General features: G+C 32.5%; 1 protein-coding gene across 2 annotated transcripts in view; it reads right to left on the minus strand.

Annotated features, from left to right (window-relative positions):
* LOC114330504 (RRP12-like protein) overlaps nucleotides 1–23,591 on the minus strand; it is a 119,585-nt gene that overhangs the window by 66,192 nt on the left and 29,802 nt on the right. For both annotated transcript variants that reach the window (XM_050643007.1, XM_050643006.1), the window contains exons 8-10: nucleotides 21,675–21,929; nucleotides 12,205–12,441; nucleotides 29–334 (exon numbers count right to left, since the gene is read on the minus strand). In XM_050643007.1, the coding sequence (XP_050498964.1) occupies nucleotides 29–334; nucleotides 12,205–12,441; nucleotides 21,675–21,929 (798 nt within the window). The remainder of the gene's footprint in view (nucleotides 1–28; nucleotides 335–12,204; nucleotides 12,442–21,674; nucleotides 21,930–23,591) is intronic.

Consider the following 23,591-nt stretch of genomic DNA (forward strand, 5'->3'; position numbering starts at 1 on the left):
AGTTAACAATAAAAATCCAACTGATTACCTCCTTTCGATTACTTTTAACAAATGTCTGACACCCTTCTGATTCACTTCCACATACTTCTTCCAATAGTCTGTAAGCCTTTTTCTGTTCCTTGTTATTCTTTATTTCTGGTAAGTTTTGAATACACTGTTGATATAAAATTTCAACATTCTGAGCATTTTGGTATGGTACTAAAGCACGAATTAAATCCAGGATGGATTCTTTTATAAAATGGTCTTCTGGTTCGTCTGAACTACTATTCAATCGTTCTATGGCGTTATTGAAGAGCTGCTGAGTTAATTCTGGTCTTGCAATCGATAAATATAACTAAAAATAAAATTTTTATTAAACAAACAAATTCATACAAAAAATTGTCGAAAAAAAGCAATACTTCTTCATTTTATATACTCTGCGCAACGGAGAAAACGGGCCACCAATAAAATTTAAGAAATTTGTTATTTTTTTATTTATTTCTTATTTGTATCGAATTAAATCTATTGTTTATTGGATTCAGTAACTCTTGTAGCATGTAACTCTCTTCTTCTTCTTCTTCTTCTTTTTATATAGACATTACTCTGTCTGTTTTTCAATGTGCCTCCAGTAAGTTGTCATTCCATCTTTTTCGTGGTCTTCCCACTGATCGTCTTCCTATTGGGGAACCGTCTCTCGCCGTCCTTACTACTCTATTTGCTGTCATTCGGCTTATGTGGTCGTTCCATTCTACTCTTCTGCTTTTCACCCAGTTTTTAATGTTGTCCACCTTGCATCTCCTTCGTATATCTGCACTTCTAGCTCTATCTCACAGCGTCTTACCATCGATTTTTCTCAATGTTTTCATCTCTGCTGTTTCTAGCATTCTTTTTGTCCTTTCTGTATCAGGTCGTGTGTCTGCCGCGTATGTCATAATTGGTCTGATGACTGTTTTGTAAATTCTGCCTTTCACTTCTTTTCCGATGTTTTTATTTCTCCATATTGTTTCATTAAGGGCACCCAAAGTCCCACTTAACGACAATGTTAACATTATGTCACATAGCTCTGTAACCAAAGCACTTAGTGACCTAATTTTTGTTTTATTTTGAAACTACATGTATTGTTTAGTCCCGCGTAGATTTTGTAAAGTTAGAGTGAAAGAAACATTTAATTTAAAAATTTTTAAAATACTCTTACAAAAAAAACCCAAAAAAGTTAAGATTTTATTTTTTATTTTACCTGTTTTTGTACATTTTTCAATAAAACTTTACGCGGGACTAGATATTATCTATCTACAACTACTGTAAAAATTTGGACCTTCGATCATCTAAGGAACCAGAGATATCTGACATGAAAAGTTAAAAACCTAGTATTCGGGAAATCGCAAAGACGTAAAACACTCTAATAGGCTATAAAGCTACCGGTACACGGTAAGTTGAGTGCAGACGTTCAGAAAAGAAATAGTTTTGTAACCATGGAAATTTTATACTATAATGTGTTATATACGGTTGGAAAGAGAAGATTTCAGAGAATAATTTTTAATCGTAACCCAAAAAACTTAAAAAATTCAATTTTTGGACTTTGGGTGTCCTTAAGGCAACCTGCGGCTCTGTTTGCTTTATTCACCTGATCTTCCACTTCTGTTTCGAGCTTTCCGTAGCTGCATAGTGTGATGCCTAGATATTTAAACTCCATAACTTGTTCTATTATTTGACCCTCCAGCTCTAATTTACACCTTATTAGATCTGCTGTTATAACCATGCATTTAGTCTTTTTTTGGGGAAATTAACATGTTAAATTTTCTAGCGGTTATATTAAATTCGTGCAGCATACGTTGTAAATCATCTTCACTTTGAGAGATTAGTATTGCGTCGTCTGCATAGCAGATTATTTTAAGTTGTTTTTCTCCCATTTGGTATCCGTTTTTTATTCTTACTTTTTTTATTATTTCGTCCATGATCAGGTTGAACAACAGAGGACTCAGGGAATCTCCCTGTCTTATCCCATTGCCAGCTTCAATTGGGTCAGTTCTTCATCTACTTTTACTTTTATTGTGTTGTTCTGGTAGATATGTTCGATCGTTTTAATTAGTCCTAGAGGTACCTCTCTTGCGTACAATAAATGGATAACGTCCTTTAATTTGACCCTGTCAAATGCCTTCTTAAGGTCCACGAAACATAAGTATGCCGGTTTGTTGTATTCTAACGATTTTTCTTGAATCTGTCTCATTATGAATATAGCGTCGGTGCATGATCTTCCCGACCTAAAACCTTATTGTTCTTCTGCTAATGTTATAATTTTATTCAGTTTGTTTGTTATCACTTTGGTCGTTAATTTTAGTGTTGTGTTTAATAAATTAATTCCTCTGTAATTCTCCGGGTCCGATTTTTCTCCCTTTTTGAAGAGAGGTATTAGGATGCTTGATCTCCATTTTTGTGGTATTCTGTTTTGTTCTGTTATTTTTTGGATTAGTTTTAATAATTGTTTGATCAGGTCTTGTCCTCCATACTTTAGGAGTTCATTCGATAGTCTGTCCTCTCCTGATGATTTTCTATTTTTTAATTTCCTTAATGCTTCCGTTACCTCTGCTTCTTCAATATTTATTTCTTCGTTTGTTGTCACTTCAGGTGTTGGTGGTTCGTTATCGTTATCTTTAGCAAACAGAGATCGAAAATAGTCTGCCTAAGTTTCCTTCTGAATGTGTTTCGTTTTTATTAGTTCGTTCATCTCTTTTCTTTGTCCTCTGATCATTCTCCATATTTCCTTTTGTGTTCCGTAGAAGTCGTGTTCCATCTGTTTTGAGAAACTCTCCCAGTGTTCTCTTTTTATTTGTCTGACTAAAGTGTTTGTTTCGTTTCTAATTCTTTTATAGTGGTTGTATGCCTGTTGTGTTTGTTGTGTTCTGTATTGTAAAAAGGCTTTCTTCTTTTCTTCACATTTTATCTTCACTTCCTCTCGAAACCATGGGGTTTCGAGCATGTAACCCAACAGTATCAATAGTAACAAATGGAAAACTAGGAAAAATTTGAGAAAATTATAAATTTATTTAAAATATCGATGTACCGTAACACTTACAGTTATTTAAACAATAATTGAATTACAGAGTCAAGAAAACACAAGTTCACTCGTTCCAATAATGTGTGTTGCGAGCACGGTTCTGGATGACACTCATCATTCGTTTGGCATAGAACTTATCATATTTTGGATGTTTCTTTGGGGAAAAGTGGCCCATTCAATAAGAGCCATTTGAAGCTCTTCACATATTGTTGGATCAGGTATACGACGTTTTACAGGCCTGTTGAGAAAACTTCATAATATATGCTCAATAGAAGTAAGGTCTGGACTTTCAGAAGGCCAGCCCATTTTTGGAATACCTTCTTCTTTAAGAGGATCGGTACGTATTGTCGGCTGCAATGCTATTCAAATGGGGATTCATTTTTTTCGAATCCTGAGAAAACTAATAAGTATTTTTGAAAAATTTAAACGCAGAAGGAAAGATTACGTTATTAGCGAGGGCCGAAAGTCCCTGAGAACTTCTACAATGTTTATTTTAATAAGTTACAGGGGTGAAAAACTAAGAGAAAATTTAGTGTGATTTTTAATTTCAAATATATCATTCAAAATAAACTTTTTATTTATTCTAAGGGACTTTCGGCCCTCGGTAATAATTTAGTCTTTCATTCTGCGTTTAAAATTTTCAAAAATATTTATTGGTTTTTTCAGGATTCGAAAAAAATGAACACAATGCCGTGGCAATATTTTCCAAATCTATCTTTGTCTTACAACGCACTCAGCCGAATATAATATTGTCAGCATATTATCAGTCAGACACTGACAATCAGTGACAATTTTAAATATGTGACATTGCATCGGGAATATGTTGAGTTATTGATTATATATTATTGATATTGTGTATTTGATAAATAATTGATTTAAGACGTGAACTTAATAAAAAGTTATTTATTGTGTATTATTTTTGGAAGATCCAAGCAGAGAATACATCAGGATAATATATTCTGTGATCCAAGTATTTTGTTGTTAAAGATGTTCAAAATTGTAAGCGTTCCATAACAATATATTAGGTATTAAAAATCACTTTAACACTTTTCCTCTTTTCTCGATTGAGTATTAGTCTTTGTTGTACAATAAAATTATTACAAACAATGAATACATAGTTAGTGAACAAATTATCACATTTATTAACTGAATTAATAATTTGCAATTATAAAAATAACAGTTATCCAAGAACATTCGAAACCCATCTCTTTAAATTAATGATGACATTTTCAAGTAGAATGACATTCTAGTAATGTTTACATATCCATACCAGTGTGAATTTTACTACACGTAATTTGCCGTGTAAAGACAGAAAAAGTAGGGATACACGTAAAATATTTGCGAATTATGTACCCATAGCCTTAAATACTGTGCCCAAATTTTAGACGTGACATGACAATTTGCCGATATCGTTCTCGATCTTGCGCGGCATGTACTAATTCATCTGCTGATAAGCCAGTCCATTGACGAAGGTTTCGGAGCCATGGATATTTTTTCCTACCAATTCCTCTTTGGAATACCATTATCTTCAAAATATTGTGTTAAATCCTTACCTGGTGTGGTCTCCCATTATTTTGCTTTAGCAGAATACCATTTCGAATAAACCCAGCATATGGCATCAAATGGTATTGTAGGATCTCGGTTGTGTATCTATGTGCTGTTAATGGCCTCGCTCAATAAAGACGAGATCCGTGTGTGCTTCAAAAAATCATTGTCCAAAGCAACTGAGCCACCACCAAAAGCAACCAGTGTGGCCGAATGTAGGCATTATAATGTTCTCCATCCCTTCTGTAGACCTTATGTTGACTATTAGTCCAGGAACCGAAGCTTTTCACCACGCAATTTTTACAGAATGGATCGATTTACTTGAAAATTTGAGAATAAGTACTGGATAATCCAAGGATCAAAATCTATATGATGCCGAAAGGCGCTTTTACCTTGGGGGTGGTTGCCACCCCATCTCGGGGTGGAAATTTTTTATTATATTTTGACCGCAAAAGGTAATAAAAACGTTCATTCTAAGCAAAAAATGTTCTATACGTTTTTTGATAAAATTAATAGTTTTCGATTTATTCGCTATCGAAAGTGTTAGTTTTATATCGAAAAAATCAGTGTTTTTCTATATAGGTACTCATTTACGATTCATTCAATTTTTGCCGTGGAAAAAATTTTTTCTCACCAAGTTCTTGGGAAATAAATACCCTATAATTTCATATTTAAACATTTTTTCGTATCTCTGATAATCTTTCTATTCTGAAGAAAATGGCATTTTTTACCAAACTACAAAAATTCGTTATTCGCTTTGAACTCCAGTTTTCTTTTAAACTAATCATTCTAAGCCAGTCAAACTTCTAGAATCTTTTAATAATACATAAATAAAGAAGACTGAATAAGGCCAATGACTAAAAACACAGCTAACTTACATTATTGTGCTTCAAATTGAATTTATCCATTTTTTTTCTTCAAAAAAATATATTGATTCTTTAACCGTAACTTTTTTATTTTTTATCTTACAAAGTTTATATTAAAAAATATATTAATGTTAATATTAATATGTTAATATTAATATGTTAATATTAACATAACTGTTAATATTAAATCCTTTTAAAAACCTCAGTCGCAAAAAGAGGTGACTTTGAAAGGGTTAGTAAAGGTGGTTTTTGCATGTTATTACAAGTTTTACTTGTCAATAGCTCACTCAATTTTTGCCGCAGAAAAAATTTTTGCAAACCAAATTCTTGGGAATTAAATAAGCTACAATTTCATATTAAAACATTTTTTCGTATCTCTGGTGCTAATCTTTCTATTCTGAAGAAAGGGGCATTTTTTACCAAACTACAAAAACTCGTTATTCGCTTTTAACTCCATTCTTTTAAAAACTAATCATTCTAAGCCGATGAAACTTCTAGAACCTATTAATAATACACAAATAAAGAAGAGCAAATAAGGTCAATGACTAATTTTAATCAGGGTGGTGATTAGGAGGATGTTTTAGATCACTTTTTCGCTGAAAAAAATAGGGACGGACATTCTTTTCATTATAGGTCACTAAATTTTTGAGAAAGAGACTTTTTTTGTATTTCTGGAGATATATATTTTTAAATACTTTAAATTATAGTAGGGGAGCAAAGTATGCTAAATGTGCAGTCACTCGAGCGTTATGAAGACCTATTGGGCTGTGAAGAGTAGGTCCTAAAACCAAAAAGAGTTAAGTAAAGTTTTCCATTTTAGTGGGCGCTTGCCATTTTTTAATTTAATTTTTCATTTCCAACAATCGTTTTTTCCGATTATAACGCCATCTATCCACAATTCGAAAAAATGTTTCGAATAAAAGTTACTTATTTTTACGTAAATAATCCAAATCTGCAATAAAAAATGGGGCTCCTATTTAAGATTTTAAAGTAACCCCCACTCCACCTCCGTGGGGGGACGTGTTTGGTGCCATTCGATAGATTTTTCAAAATATTGAATAAGTGTATTTTACAGTTTTTCGATGTGATGTTCATTTGGCGAAATATCGCGGAATTCGTATTTAAAATATTAAATTTACCCTTCACCCCTCTCCGTGGGAAGTCGTGTTTGGTATCATTCGATAGATTTTTAAAAAATATTGAGCACATATTTTTTAGTTTTTCGATCTGTCATTCACTATTCATTTCGCGAAATATTCGCTTTATTCGTGTAAAACTTTGGGACTCACCTATTTCCTTACGCCCGGCTCAAATCGTCAGATTTTTAAAATATACACACTCTTTTTTTTATTGTTATCAGCATCAACCACTTTGGGTTATTAGCTGTACTGTCATTGATACATGATTATTACATACAATGATACATTGATTATTACATAAGTTCACATTTAGGTAACAATATCATAATTTACAAATTAAGAATGGGGTTTATAAAATGTTAACAGTGGTTATAGTTTGTTTAAAACATTAATGTCTTTCAAATAATTAAACAAATGTGTAAGCTTACAGTGTGATCCTAAGACTGCTTTTATATTGAGAGGTATGGAGTGTTTTTGTCTTTCATTAAGATATTTAGGACACTCTATTAATATATGTGTTACATTGATGTCGCAATTACACAGGTCACAAATAGGGCGATTTGATTTAGAGATTAGGTAGCTGTGAGTAAGTCTGATATGCCCTATGCGTAAACGATTTAGCTTCACAAACAGCTGGCGATTTAGGTCTATCTCACACCAAGGTTCAATTGAGAGCTTTACTGTGTGTAGAGATGATTGTGAAAGATTCCATTCGTTTTCCCATTTGTTTAACACTTTTTCTTTAAGAAGTGGTTTGTAATCGGAAACAGGCACTGAGTTCACTAACACTGAAGACGCACTGTGTATTGCTTCTCTGGCATGGAAATCTGCTTTTTCGTTTCCTTGAAGTCCAATGTGTGATGGAACCCATATAAAGCTTACTTGCTGCATCGTGTTCTTCAGTAAATGTAATTGTTCTTTTATTAAAATACTTATAGGATTACTTGTATATAACTGTTCTATCGTATGTAATGCACTGAGAGAGTCGGTAATTATGACAGATTTTGGAATTTTTTGAGTACGAATGTGAATGAGGGCTTGCAGAATTGAATATAGTTCTCCAGAGTAAATACTGCAAGTGGGAGATAATTTAAATTGTAATATAGTGTTTGAATCTACAACTGCCGATCCCACACCATCAGCAGTCTTAGATGAATCTGTATAAATATAACAATGATCTGGGAAAGAAGCAAGTATGTTGAGAAAAGATTGAATAATTGTTGCATGGGGGGTATCAAGCTTATTGTATTTAGAAAGAGTTAGATCACATATTGCAGGAGGAAAGGTCCAGGGGGGAGGAGTAACTGTATTTGCCTGATTAAAAAATTTTGGGAATTGAATATTATGGAGAGAGATATATCTTCTGATTCTCTCGTAAAAGGGGGGGGGGGTTAGTTCTTTTTTATTTACATAAGTTTCTTTGAAACGTTCTGCAATAGTGTGGTGGAAAGTGGCATGCGATTTTATTGCATACATGGATGATGAGTAGGTTAATGACAAGTACATTCTTCGGAAATTTAAAGGTGGTTCTCCGGTTAAACATTGTAAACTATTAATGGGGCTAGTACAGAATGCTCCTGTGGCTATTCTGAATGCTGTATTTTGTATGACTTCTAGTTGAGCAAGAAGTGTCTTCTTTGCAGATGAGTATACAATTGATCCATAATCGAGTTTGGATCATACTAGAGATTTGTAAATAAGAATCAAACTTTTACAATCTGAACCCCAATTACGATTGCACAGTGTACGCATTAAATTGAGACCAGATTGACAGGATTGTTTAATGTGCATAATGTGGTACTTCCAAGATAGTTTTTTATCAAAGATCATTCCTAGAAATTTTAAGTGTTCCACACTTAAGTGTTTCCAGTTAAGTTGTTTGATAACAATGATGATAGTGTGTTTTTTTCCTCAAAGTTTGGAACACCCTGTGGAATATTCTAGCGTATATAAAATATTGAAATTAAAACTCAACTGTAGCCTTAGGCTTTCTTAACATTTCGCTTTTTGATTTACTTGATTATGTTGGATAATAAAAAAGTTAGATACTTTAACAACTAGCAACGTTCTTCCTCAATACAGGGTGTTTCTAAATAAGTGCGACAAACTTTAAGGGGTAATTATGCGTGAAAAAATAATGACCGTTTACTTTATAAACATGTGTCCGCAAATGCTTCGTTTCCGAGATACGGGATGATGAATTTTTTCTTACAAATTGACGATTTATTTATTGCTCTAAAACCGGTTGAGATATGCAAATGAAATTTAGTAGGATTTAAGAGGTAGTTATTGCGCATTTTTTGACGTACAACTAAGAATTTTATATTCACCATTGGCGTGCATACGGGTCATATTACCCGTATGCACGCCAATGGTGAATATATAATTCTTAATTGTATGCCAAAAAATGCCCAATAACTACCTCTTAAAACCTACCAAATTTCATTTGCATATCTCAACCGGTTTTAGAGCAATAAATAAATCGTCAGTTTGTAAGAAAATTCAACATCCCGTATCTCGGAAACGAAGCATTTGCGGACATATGTTTATAAAGCAAACGGTCATTATTTTTTCATACAGAATTACTCCTTAAAGTTTTTCGCACTTATTCAGAAACACCCTGTATTGACGAAAAACGTTGTTAGTTGTTAAAGTACCTAACTTTTTTATTATCCAACATAAGCGAATGAATCAGAAAGCAAAAGGTTAAGATAACTTAAGGTTACAGTTGAGTATTAATTTCAATATTTTATATACTCTAGAATATTCCACAGGATGTTCCAAACTTTGAGGAAAAAACACACTATTATTGTTACACCCGGTATACAATGACACTTATCTGTTTATTAACAATATTATTACATCGATATTCTTGAAGAATAAAGCTATAACATATTGAAAAAATCACTAAAATCGGACAACAGGTTTGGGAAATATGAGACATTAAAAATGTCCCATTTTTAAGGTGGTGCGTTAATTTTGACGCTTAGTGTACCTTTGATTATGAACTAATTTTCTAAATAAAATTTCTAACATGGGTATATGAATTAAATTATTTTTTTTGCCAATATATAGTCCAATAATATATGTATAAATCCTGAATTCAAGTTTACTTTCATATAATAAACTTACGTGCATAGAAATCGGCCCACTTAAAAATTTGGTAATTTTTGATGTCTCATATTTCCTAAACCTGTTGGCCGGTTTAAATGATTTTTTGAAAAAGTTATAGCCTGGTTCTTTAACAATACCACGGTAATAATATTGTTGCTAAAAAGGTAAATTTTCATTGTATACCGGGTGTACCAATCAAACTTCGTTTTTTTCTCAGAGTTCGCATCACCCTGTGGAATATTCTAGCATTTATAAAACACTGAAATGAAAACCCAACTATAGCCTCAGGTTTTCTTAATATTTTGTTTTTGATTCATTCGTTTATGTTGTATAATAAAAAAGTTAGGTACTTTAACAACTAGACATGTTCTTCATCAATACACGGTGTTTCTAAATAAGTGCGACAAACTTTACGGGGTAATTCTGCATGAAAAAATAATGACAGTTGGCTTTATAAAAGTATGTCCGCAAATGTTTCGTTTTCGAGATACAGGATGTTAAATTTTGTCTTACAAACTGACGATTTATTTATTGCTTTAAAACCAATTTAGATTTGGTAGGTTTTAAGAAAAAGTTATTGCGGATTTTTTGACATAAAATTAAGAATTCACCATTAGCGTGCATACGGGTAATATGATCGGTCATATTACACGTATGCGCGCTAATGGTGAATATTAAATTCTTAATTGTATATCAAAAAATGTGCAATAACTACAACTTAAAACCCACTAAATCTCATTGTCATAACTCAACTGGTTTTAAAGCAATAAAATAAATCGTCAGTTTGTAAGAAAAAATTCAACATCCCGCATCTCGGAAACGAAACATTTGCGGACATACGTTTATAAAGCCAACTGTCATTATTTTTTCATGCAGAATTACCCCTTAAAGTTTGTCGCATTTATTTAGAAACACCGTGTATTGATGAAGAACATGTCGAGTTGTTAAAGTACCTAACTTTTTTATTGTCCAACATAAACGAATGAATCAAAAAACAGAATGTAAAGAAAACCTGAGGCTATAGTTAGGTTTTAATTTCAGTACTTTATAAATGCTAGAATATTCCACAGGGTGATCCGAACTTTGAGAAAAAAACACAGTTTGATTGGTACACCCGGTACACAATGAAAATTTACCTGTTTAGCAACAATATTATTACATATTGTTAAAGAATCAGGCTATAACATGTTTAAAAAATCACTTAAATCGGCCAACATGTTTAGGAAATATGAGACATCAAAAATTACCAAATTTTTAAGTGGGCCGATTTCTATGCACGTAAGTTTAGATATCATGTCACTTACAACCTTCCATTTCAGTAAGTATAGCTTTTATATTATAAAATGAAGTGTTTAAATAATTTTTTCTTTTAAAATACATAATAAAGTACCCGTACTTATTAGTAAGTAATAATTTTTCAATTTCAATACTCTATAATATGATTTGGTATTGCATTTGAAAATGAAACAATAAATATTCAAAATGTAGTGGTCGGAATTTTTACTTATGCGACGATTGTTGCATGTCGGGATTTTGGCCTGTCGGGATTCTGGCGTGTCGGTGTTTTGGCCGTCGGTATTTTGGCTGTCGGGATTTTGGCTGTCGGGATTTTGGCTGTCGGAATTTTGGGCGCCACCGCTTTTGTCCAATCGTCTATTATTGTCCAATGGGCGTGTTCAAGGGCAAATGCAAGTATGTATCTTTTATGAGCTGCAGTAAGTAATGGCCCCGTTGTTGGATTGCAAGCTGTCCTATGCAACCCTGCTCTATTAACCTTCCTCGAACAGTAGAAACGATGATTACTGGTCCTTAGGCTTGCTGAATACTGCTTTGGATCACTAAAGCAGTCTGCGTCCGGTCTCACAATGCAGCAATATTGAGAACGTGATGTTCCCTGAGTGTTATCTTCCTTTTGGCATCAGTACCGGGTTACTCGTGAAGAGATCGGATCTCAAAAAATCGTTGGTAAGTTCACTGCACAGTTGAATGACTAACATTCAATTGTCTTACCACATCCTTTTGGCTCGCCCATTTTTCAACTATGTAACAATCTGAGCAGACTTTGGATACTTTCCATCGTTATTAAGAAATATACTTCACTGCACAGAAGCCAGTGTAACACTAAGATAATATCTAGTTTCTGATATATTATATCAGAAACTCTTTGGAACACTACAATAGTTCACACAGTTCTCAAGACCATCAATACCAGGAAACTTCGTTAATTCATAAAAAAAGTTTTCGAGAATTTTATGGTTTAATAGGTTTTGCTAATTTGTTTATTCTCTTTACCGGCTCAATTAGCTTCTCAGTACATGTTATAATTCATTTAATTTAATTAACAAAAACAAATTAAAATATGGTGGAGAAATATATAAAAAAATATCAAATTTCCTAAATTTTCTCAGTGGCCCGTTTTCTCTGACGCGCAGTGTATTTTCTTAAACGAAAAATTAATCATTTGGCTTTATAATGTGACTGACAAATCTAGAGATATTATACTCACCTTTATCGTATCCAATGCAGCCAATCTTTGACCTTCTTCGTCAGTACCAATAGGCTTGGTAGTATAAACGTTAAACAATATTGGCAAATAGTTCTTGTCAAATCTACTTATCTCCTGCAAATCTTCCTGATTTTCTGACTCTTTGGCATAAGAAATTAACCTTCTTAATGCAGCCATAACTGCTAAACGAAGTTCCTTCTTATCAGAAATTGCAGTACCCATAACTTTAGCAACAGTCTATAAAATAAAATATATTTTTTAAGTACAACATGATATACAGGGAAGAATGAGAGTTTAACAGAAGGGGTTAGATATGAGTAATTAGTCTAAATTACTTAGTTAGAGCATCAGATTTATTGAAAGATGTTCTCAAATAGCAACAACCTAGCTGTAGTTTTGTGACCATTGCATTATAACCGAGTTATGACAATTGTATCGCAAAAGCAAACAATTAATTGTATCGAATCTGGAATGTTATGAAACCTCGCTTAGGCTCTCGCCTCTTCAAGGTAGACCTGCTCCCTTTTTTTGGTAAGGTAGCTTAGAATTGGGACGAGCAACGTTATTTGCAAATCGGTACAGTGATAGAACTACTAGTTAAGCGGGGAAGTTGAAGGTGAGTATGCGATAGCTGAGAAGCTAAGAATGTTGTAGTTTTGAAGGAAAAGGAGAAGCCTAAAAAAACGTGAGCAAGAAGCAACTCAGATGTTACCAACTATATACTGGAACGGCTCTTAATCAGCGGTTTTCGCTTGCAGCTGCAGCTTGCAGAGATATTATGTGCGATATCTTGTAACGTTTAAGTTTTCTGAGTGTAGATTTTAATTCAGTTCCCATCTCTTTACAGCTTCTACTTAACTGCCTGTAGATTTTAGAATCTCTACCGACGCGTTTTGCTTAGAAACACATGTGTTGCTATCGATAGATGCCATTCTCATGCAAAGTGTGAGCCTTTAATAGGTTTTTTTGGGTAAAAGATATCGCCTTTGCCTCTCATAACTCATTTAAGAATTAGGGTTGCTAAGACCTTTACGAGTGTTAACGAATCTGTTTTTAAATATTTCACACAGTTTCCCATGATTTGATTGGCTGGAAAACCCCACTCCACCAAAACGACGCTTAACGTTCATAAAAAGGACAAATTCTAAAAAATCGGCATCATTCTTGTGAGTTGAGTTTTGATAGAGTGCAATCATGTGATTTCGAGTGGCCATAGATTTGGTAGACCCGACTTGTGTCGGTAAGTTTAAAAAAACAGTCTTTTATAAATGCATCCAATGCAATTGCGTTTTCTATTTTTTAAAGGGTCCACCTAAGGTCGCATTATACGGTCGAACTTCCATTTTATTAATACTGTTACTGTTATTCTTTCGACTGTGTCGAGAGTAGAATTTCTTCCTGGTCATCTTTCGCACCTTAAGAGCCTGCCGGCTTACAAAGGGCCATCCTACCATCTGGGCAGTCTGCAACACTGTCTAAAACATGGGCTTCCTCTACCTGTTCTGTGTAAGTGAGTGAACTATTATTGGTTTATTTTTGTTTCCCTGAGACAACGTAGCTACCATGTGTTATTTGCATAAAGTTCAGAGACGTTAGGTCACTCCCATTTTGGATTAAAAAAAAAAGAAATATAGACATTTACTTTAGCATAAATTTCTGATTCAAGATATATAGACACTTTCGCTTAATGTTTTTGACATTTACAGTGAACTTGAAGTATGTTGTTATTGGGACCGTGCAAGTTCGGCAAAGCGACACCTATTTCTACGCTCTGCAACTTTATTCGCATTTTTAATTATATTGGCCAATTATATTAGTCCTGGTTACTGGATAATTGTCAAGGCCATAGCCCAAAAAAATAATAAGAAGAAAAAATAAGATTCAGGTTATGTTATTAAAACGTAAACAATTGTATGTAGTAAATAAAATTAGTTATTAAAATGCAGTACTGCAAGCAAAATACAATTAATTAAATTTACCTTTATATAATAATTGCATATCATATCAATATTGTGGAGCAACATATAATTTTTCTTCTTCAATGACAGTAGATATGAAATGTACGTCAATTTGACAATTTCAATTGACAATATGAATTATTTAAGAAAGTTGTAATATATCTCCGCTATTCGCGCACGATCGTTTTACGTATCCCTTCCAAGTACTTACACACCGCGAATATAGTTAATTATTTTACTTAACGTTATGCGATTCCTGTTGTTGGAGTATAATTTAAGAATTTTAGTCTTATCGAGACAACAAGGCCTTTTTACTATATTTAGAAACGGACGAAGTATGACTAATTATCATCTTTTTATAGATAAACTTTGTTATTAAACTATTTTATTTTTTTATATTTTTAAACTTTATATGTAATGTTTATTAACTTCAGTTAATTCCATTTTCAAATAGCTATCTAGTGAGAGTCACAATCGTCCGTTTATCAATTTTTTTGTGTGTTTATGTGCAATTTGTTAACCAATTTTAAATGATTATTTTTTAATTTTTATTTTTGTGGTTAACATTTTTACGCTTCATTTATGTAGGTATATTATGTGAATATTATGATTCCATTGAGTTTTTAATAAATGTTTTAAAGTGTACGATGCTGCATTTTATTTGATTATTATTTACAGCTCAAGACTAGAACATTGTTGTTTTGTCGTAGCAAAGTTGCTAATGTTTCTATTGTTGTGTTATGTTTCGTTAATTATTCCTTTGAGGATTTAGAGGTAAAATCCCAGGCGCCCAATTTCGTTTATGTATTCAGTATTCTCGTTTTATTTGAGCCCAAGTGTCAAACCATCAGTTAATTGTTATCTATCCATCTTTTGTCTATTGTCTTTCGAGTAGCCCTATTCACGTATCATTATCTATTCACTTAAGATCTTTCATTGCAACAGAAGCCCAACCCAAAGAACCACGCCCACATCTCTTCCGACTGAGCAACGTGGTGTTCGTATCGTCAATGTAAGCGATTGGACCTTCCCATCTTCGGTCATTCCTTATTCCATCTAAGGATAATATTGTCCTGATCCTTCTGGTTCAGTCTTCATGACCCCTTGTCCATCCGATCGTTATAATCTAAGGGAAGTTTCATGTAAGGCGTCGAAATACTCATCAGGAAGTTCGTTATCACTCAAGTGTAGAAGTTTGACTGAAGGGAATGGAACTTTTTTCTTGGGGCGCCTAGACGATGGCAAGGAGTTTTTAGGGCGTTTTTAGCTCTGATATTGGAGCTGTATATCGTGCGTAAGACATATTTTTTGCCGAGACAACGAATTCTGTCCTCTATAACGGGAAGATTAGCACTAGAATGGACTGATAATGACGGATAGTGCACTTATTTCCTATTGATTTTTCTTTCAGTAGCCAAGGGGTCAATCCATGCCAAGTGGTCCAATATAAATTAAGTTGGTTGCTTGACTATTTTTAATATTTTTTATTTTTCTACCTTTTAAACTTCAGTCTATAGAGACTACAGATTTATCATTTATTTTATTTTTAAAAAATTTTGTTTGCCGATGACGGCCATTTTTGTTAAAGCGTATCGATTATTTTCACGGAAAACATGGCTTCGCTTTTTAGTCAATATTTTTACTAAGGTTTGTCCTAGAACAATAAATCCAAACCAAACTTTTTAGAAAAGTATGCTCTAAAAACGGCCTATAGCATTATTTAATTTCAAACTACCCTTAAGGCCTTAAATGAACCTCAAAATTTGAAAAGGTAAACTGATAAAATTCCATATTCAGCATTTTTTAACAGCATAAGGAAAGCCGATAATGGTTTGTAATTTTTTCTGCAAAAGACATACGTACATACTTTAAATAAAAAAAAAATGAGCTTTGAGACTTGAGTTAATTTTTTTAAAAAAAATCTCAAAAATTTAATTTTTTGAAAAATCTCAAAGTTTGACCCCTTATATCTCTGATGGGCACGGATGAAAAAATTTGAAATTTGGCTGAATGTTAGCCCCTAGCAACTAGAATAAGGTGTACAAATTTGGAGTTGCAGACTTACCTCATATAGGAGTTACAGGCCTGAAAAAATGGTCAAAAATCAAAATGGACAAAAATCAAAATGGTCAAAATTTGAGCGTTTGCGGGCAGTGTAATTAAAATTCAAATAAACTGTCTACTGAAATAAAAATTAATCTATTTTCACCAGATTTCACAATGAATACAAATTTATACAGGGTGGGCCAAGAAAAGAGTTCAGCTTGATATTTGGCAGTTATTAGATTTTAAGGGAATGCCGAAACAGGTAGATTTTTATTTTTAAATTACAATTTTTTTTATATATATTTCATACGTCTCCATGACGTGTCATCGTCAGTGACGTCATCCATCTGGGCGTGATGACATAATCGATGATTTTTTTTAATGGGAATAGGGGTCGTATGTTATCTCATTTGAAAGACTGTTCAATTCTCTGTTCAGTAGTATAAACAATAATATAATTATTTATACAAGGTGGTCAAAAACTAATTTTTGAATTAAATTAATTGACACAAAAAGAAGAATGTATGTAATTTATTTAACTCAAAATACATTTTATTACTGTCATAAAATAGAAAAAAATTAGTATTTGGCAAATAAACATTGTTTTTCGCTTAAACTAAATGTTCAAACTGTCAAGAGGTAGGTGGGAGGCTGTTTATGATTTAATTTAAGCGAATAGTTTATTCTGTGAAATAAACATTTTTTCTATTTTCTGACAGCAGTACAATGTATTTTTAGTTGTCACAAGACCCCTATTCCCATTTAAAAAAATCATCGATTACGTCATCACGCTCTGATGGATGACGTCACGTAGTATTAAATGTATCCCAAAAAGTTACAATATAATAAAAATAAAAATGGACCTATTTCGGCACTTCCTTAAAATCTAATAGGTAACTATTGCCAAATATCGAGGTGGACTATTTTCTTCGGTCCACCCGGTATAAATTTGTATTCATTGTGAAATCTGGTGAAAATACATTAATTTTTATTTCATTAGACAGTTTATTTGAATTTTAATTACCCTGCCCGCAAACGCTCAAATTTTGACCATTTTGATTTTTGACCATTTTTCAGGCCTGTTTATATGACGTAAGTCTGCAACTCCAAATTTTTACCTCTTATTCTACTTGCTTGGGGCTAACATTCAGCCAAATTTCAAATTTTTTCATCCGTGCCCATCAGGGATATAAGGGGTCAAATTTTGAGATTTTTCAAAAAAAAAATTTTTGAGATTTTTTTTTAAATTTACTCAAGTCTCAAAGCTCAAACTTTTTTTATTTAAAGTATGTACGTATGTCTTTTTCAGAAAAAATTACAAACCATTATCGGCTTACCTTATGCTGTTAAAAAAAATGCTGAAAATGGAATTTTATCAGTTTACCTTTTCCATCTTTGAGGTTCATTTAAGGCCTTACGGGTAGTTTAAAATTAAATAATGCTACAGGCAATTTTTTTAGAGCATACTTTTCTAAAAAGTTTGGTTTCGATTTATTGTTCTAGGACAAACCTAAGTAAAAATATTGGCTAAAGAGCGAAGCCATGTTTTCCGTGAAAATGATCGACACGCCTTAACAAAAATGGCCGTCATCAGCAAACTAAATTTTTTAAAAATAAAATGAATGCAACTTTGTACTCTCTATAGACTGAAGTTTAAAAGATAGAAAAATAAAAATAATTGAAAATAGTCAAGCAACTACCTTTGGACCACTTGGCTTGGATTGACCCCAAGATGGAGTGACTCTGACGTTTGTTTAGTGACTCGTAGAGACATACCTTGTATTAGATAACTAGTCAGATAAATGTTTTGTAGATGTGCAGGAGAGTTTTAGCTGAGGCATTTAAAAAAATTTCGAGATAATATATCCAGGAGATTTCCTTTCTTTTTTACCCTGTCTAGGGTGTCTTTGATTTCAATGTTCCAGTTAAGAGTTCTTCTAAATGAACTCCCAAATAGAACACCGAGGATCTCAATTGAGCCTCTCTCTAAGTAGTACTATCTGGTTCCTTGCATCCTCATATCGGATGCTATGAGCATGTCTGAATAAGATAAAATGTGTGTTAGTAGAGTTGAGTGTAACTCTCCATTTATTGCACCACCTCAGGATCTTGTTTAATTGCTTTTGAGTTGTACTGAATACAGAGGAATGTTTTAGAGTCCCATACAGTCCAGAAAGGTGAAGTTTTTCAATCAAGCCTGAGTGCTAGACTTGATCGAAGGCTAATATTGTATTAAAAGTTTTAAGTGAGAATTTTAAATAGAATGAGATTCAGAAGCAGTTAAGATTGCTTATCTATACAATAATCATACTTAAGATGTTCAAATTAAAACACATGTAAGCAATAAAACAAAACTACATGTCGTTCATTTGGAAGAAGAGGGTTACATCTCAAAATGTTTCAAGTTTTTGAAGTTATACTTATTTAGGCGCGATTAAGAGTAAAATTTCATAATACTGCGCGCATGCGCACACAGAGAGTATGGCGTTTAGTTGCTAAATCTTTCTAGTTATGTATAAATATATCAGTGCAAGAAAAGGTGTGAAAAGAATATATTAGTGTTTTTAGTAAATATATTTATTATAATTTTTGTCTTTGGATTTGTCTTCCTCAGGAGTAAGATGAGTATTATTAAAGCATTTTATTGTATATTTATTATACATCACCTTGTCTGTTTGTTACCGTGAATTGGCATTAGGTATGTTCGAACCGATACAGATACAGTCCTCGTAGCGTATTTAGTATAGCATTCAGCCAGAGATCGAGAGGTCTTGAGTTCGAATCCAGTGCAATCGTATACTTTTTTTTTATTTTTTTTAAAAGCGGTAAGCACAAAATTAGTTTGGTGTTTAAAAAAAATTAAAACAAACTGATTAAAGTATATTTATTTTTAAGAAATCATATAATAGACGTATAACTTCTTACGTGCGTACAAAGTACACACATTCTTTTTTTTTATTGCATTAATACCTTCCAAATAATGACTTCTACTATGGAAAAAATAGTTACATGTGTAAGTACACTAGTCTCCGAGAGATGGCAGATGTAACTCTTTGGATTTCCCCTAACTTTCTCTACAGAACGTTATTCGGTTTAGAGTAGAGAAAACAGTTATATCTTGGAATATAACAGACAAAATAAGTTAATTTAATTAAAAGGCTGATTTATTTTTGGGATATAGGGTTATAAGTAAAGATAAAACCATTTTCTTAAAAATTGTAACACTTAAAGTGAACAGTTTGTTCTGATAGAAGGATACTTTCTGAGTTGTAACTTTTTTTGGATAATTCATCATAAAAAAGCAGCAATATAATGTGCGTAAAAAGTAGTTTTGTGAAAGGTAACCTTATTCTTCAAAGTTATTTTGTTTTATGTGAATTACCCTTTTTTGCATTGCAAAGATTTTATAAAAAAGTGGGAATATCGGAAGCTAGAAAAAGACTGTTGTCTTTAATAGAGAAAAGCAATGTTTTCCTGAATACCATTTAAGTTTTCACCAAAATTTATAAAGAAAAACAATTATTATTATTATTGCTTTATGTTTCATTATGTGTTGTAGAATGGATCCGAACTACTAAGTTTTTTTAATGTTTTATTAATAAGTTTTATTAAATCATAATTGATATAATGGCATTTTTAATAATTTTTATTAATAAAATTCCCAAAAAAAATGTAACTTTATGAGCAAATATAGGGTATTAAAAAGATAATATTTCTTTATCCAAGAAGGTTATATCTAAGTTTTTTTTTCTAAACCTGATATCTTAAAAAAGAAAATTCTTGTCAGGGCGATAAAAAGATCAGAAATCTATCATACTCAATCATTAAATACTATAATATCAATAAACACTGCACAAAATAAATTAAATAAACTAATATCATTGTTTATATTGGAAGATGTCACCAGATGTCCCCACAATTTCTGTCAGGGTGGCAGCGTCAAAATGCATAGACACCAAGTTGGATACGATCCTATTCATAACATCCCAACTCGCATACATATTAAGAAAAATAAATATATATAATAATAATAGAGTTTATTTGTAGCAACTAGTACATAATAAATAAACCCAGTTTCTCACTGAAGTTGTTAATAATATATGGAAGAATATATTTAGAAATTGAATTAATGATGTCATGCTTAGTGTGACCAACTAGTCCGAAAAATCTGGGACATGGCCCGAATTACGAAGTCGTGTCCCGGCATCCCGGACAAGGCCTCCTGGCCATCCGAATTTTCAACGTTTTGGTAAAATTCTGTTGTGAAATTTTGAATACTTTATTCTTCTAAGAATTCACGTTCTTCTAAGAACTCACTTCTAGGAATTCTTGAATTGGTAAAAAGAAAAGCTGATGGGTTTGTAATAATTACGTTTTTATATTAACCTTAAGGTATATTTCCATAAAAATCCAGCATCGGATAATTTTCTATTTTTTTTTTTTTTTGAGAACGATTTCCGTATTGGAAGTCGAAACTTTAAAAACTGTCAAATACATATATAATTATCATTACAACCAATTTGTGACTTAATGCCATCAAAATCATAAATGATTGTCATCATAAAAATGTTAAATAATCAATAAAATGATGATATTAAAATTATATATTTAAAAAAATTGCCCGATTTTTATTGAAAAGTCCCGGATTTCATGCATTTTTTTAGCCATGTCCCGAATTCGGCTGAATTGGAGTTGGTCACACTAGTCATGCTATAATATATAATGTATAGTAGCATGACATCATTAACTCATGCTATAATATATAATGTATACTAGCATGACATCATTAATTCAATTTCTAAATATATTATTCTTCCATATGTTTATTTTTCTTAATATGTATGCAAGTTGGGGTGTTATGAATAGGATCGTATCCAACTTGATGTCTATGCATTTTGACATTGCGACCCTGACAGAAATTGTGGGGACATCTGGTGACTGGCTCAATTTGAATCAAACAAATTTTCCTATTGGGCTGACCAACTATCCCTATATAAACAAAGCTAATATGAATCTTAAAACCTTTCTACTGAAAAAGTGAAAATTCTTAGTTATAACCCTCTTCTTCCAAATGAACGATGTGTACATAGAAATAAATGATTGTTACATTGAGCTAGAAAAGAGGCTGATAAGGCTGGTATGGGAAGAAGTACCAACTGGAAGAAGACCACGTGGACCCCCTCGACTCCGGAGGTGAGATAATATAGCAAAACACCTGAAAACTATAGGCGTGGAGAATGGTGATTGCCCAAGACAGAGAAGAGTGGAGACATGTTCTCGAGTTGGCTAAAATCCACGAAGTGTTGTAACGCCACGGAGTAAGGAGAGTTAGAAATAAAGGTAAATTAATTGACGAAAAGTATTAATTGCTCTGTAATGTAGTGATAAAGTGGAACATTATATTACATTTAAAAAATTTCGTTTTGTTAAACAACAACTAAAGTATACTGTCATCATTATACTCACCTTAAAACTGTCCTTGATATCCTTTGGCTGGCTACAGAAACAAGGTAGAAGATTCCATAATTGTAAATACAGTAATTCTGAACTATGCGCTCCTATTCCATCATTATTCTGTGCTAACTGAGCAGATCTACGATGACAGTAAAGAGCTAAAGGTAAAATACCTTTAACGAAATACTCCAAAGTTGAGCATTTGATGTTTTCTTTAAGAACTGGAAGCAACCACGATCTGTCTATATTGAGATCTCCGTTAGGTTTCTGAAATACATAATAAATATATTATAATTATTATTTGTATTATTCGTTTCGTAATTTTTGCCTGCATTTTCGTGATATGATAAAATTAGGGGACTTTTCCTTTCAAAATTGAAAAAAAAACGATTTTTGGTTTTTTACGTAAAAACATTTCTTATAATAGAAATACTGTCCTAATATTAAGAAATTCGAAATAGAAACGAAGTTATAGCTGTATGTGTAACCTATCTGAGTCAAAACTAGTTTGTATATAACAATTCGAGCGACACCTGACCTTTGCAGCTGCAACTCGCCAGTTGAGTTCAAAATCCCAATCCAAAATGATCTGAAATTAGAACTCCAAAATTTCTCATCAAGCCTTAATTGCAAAATCACAACTTAAGAGCAAAGGATACTAAGAATGGAAATTTCCGAAGCTGATAAAGTAACTCAAAGTTCCAAATTAATTGTTTCAAATTCTGATCATGTGAAATCAACTGACACTGGTAATCATTATGAATCTTTAATAAGTGAATATAGTGAACGTCGTAAACGTGAAAATAACCTAATGTTGTTCGATGTTCCCGATTCTGCCAACGGTTTAAAAACAGTTGAAGAATTACTTTCAAGTTTTACTGAAGTATCCATAAAAAAGTTGTTTCGTGTTGGAAAGCAAGGAAATAGGCCTCGACCAATTAAAGCAATTCTGGACAGTTCTGTTAGTGTTATTCGTGTACTAAAAAACCGAAGTCAATTACCGTCAAATATTAGAGTAAGCTCCGATCTTACTATCAGTCAGCGAAATTCTTTAAATGAACTTAGGAAGGAACGGGAAATAAAAAAAAGTGCTGGTGAAACAAATCTGACTATCAAGTATGTGCATGGAATTCCTAAAATTTTACCTATTAAAGAAAAAAACTAATCTGTAGGGATAAATCTAATTTAAATAATTCAAAGCTATCTGTTTATTTTCATAAGAAGGGAGGCGTGCGTACGAAGTTGATAGATTTTAGTCTAAGTGTATTGTGTTCGAGTTATGATGTTATTATACTTGTTGAAACATGGTTGACAAATAGCTATTCTGATTCAGAATTGGGCTTGGATTCTGATTATAATATCTTTCGAGCAGATCGTGATCATTTTGACCATTTTAAAGATAAGGGAAGAGGTGGTGGTCTCCTTATAGCCATTAAGAAAAAGTTTAACAGTTTTGCTCTATCTATATCTCATACTAAAGTTGAACAAATTTTTGTACTAGTTAATATTGGAATAGAAAAAGTTATTTTTGGCTCTGTGTACATACCGCCATGGTCTGATCATGAAATATATGAAGATCATTGTAATGTCATTGATTTTATACTAATGAACAATAACTACTCTAAGGTTTTTATTTCTGGGGACTTTAATCTTTCGAATGTTACGTGGACAAACGATAATTTAGGAGTTAGTTTATTGAACTATCCACCAAATTCACCAGCTTCACATATGGTTAATTCCAATAGTAGAAATCTAATTTTAGACTTAATCTTTTCTAATTGTAACGAGTTGAGTGTTGTAAATGCTGCTGATTTAATTTCTCCCAACTCCCTTAACCACAATGGTGTAGTGTTTGATGTTAATATAATAAATAAGTGATTCTTTAAAGTACGCAGAGTCATATTATGATTTTAAAAAACGGTGATTACA

This window comes from Diabrotica virgifera, chromosome 2 (genome assembly GCF_917563875.1).
Source record: "Diabrotica virgifera virgifera chromosome 2, PGI_DIABVI_V3a".
NCBI lineage: Eukaryota > Metazoa > Arthropoda > Insecta > Coleoptera > Chrysomelidae > Diabrotica > Diabrotica virgifera.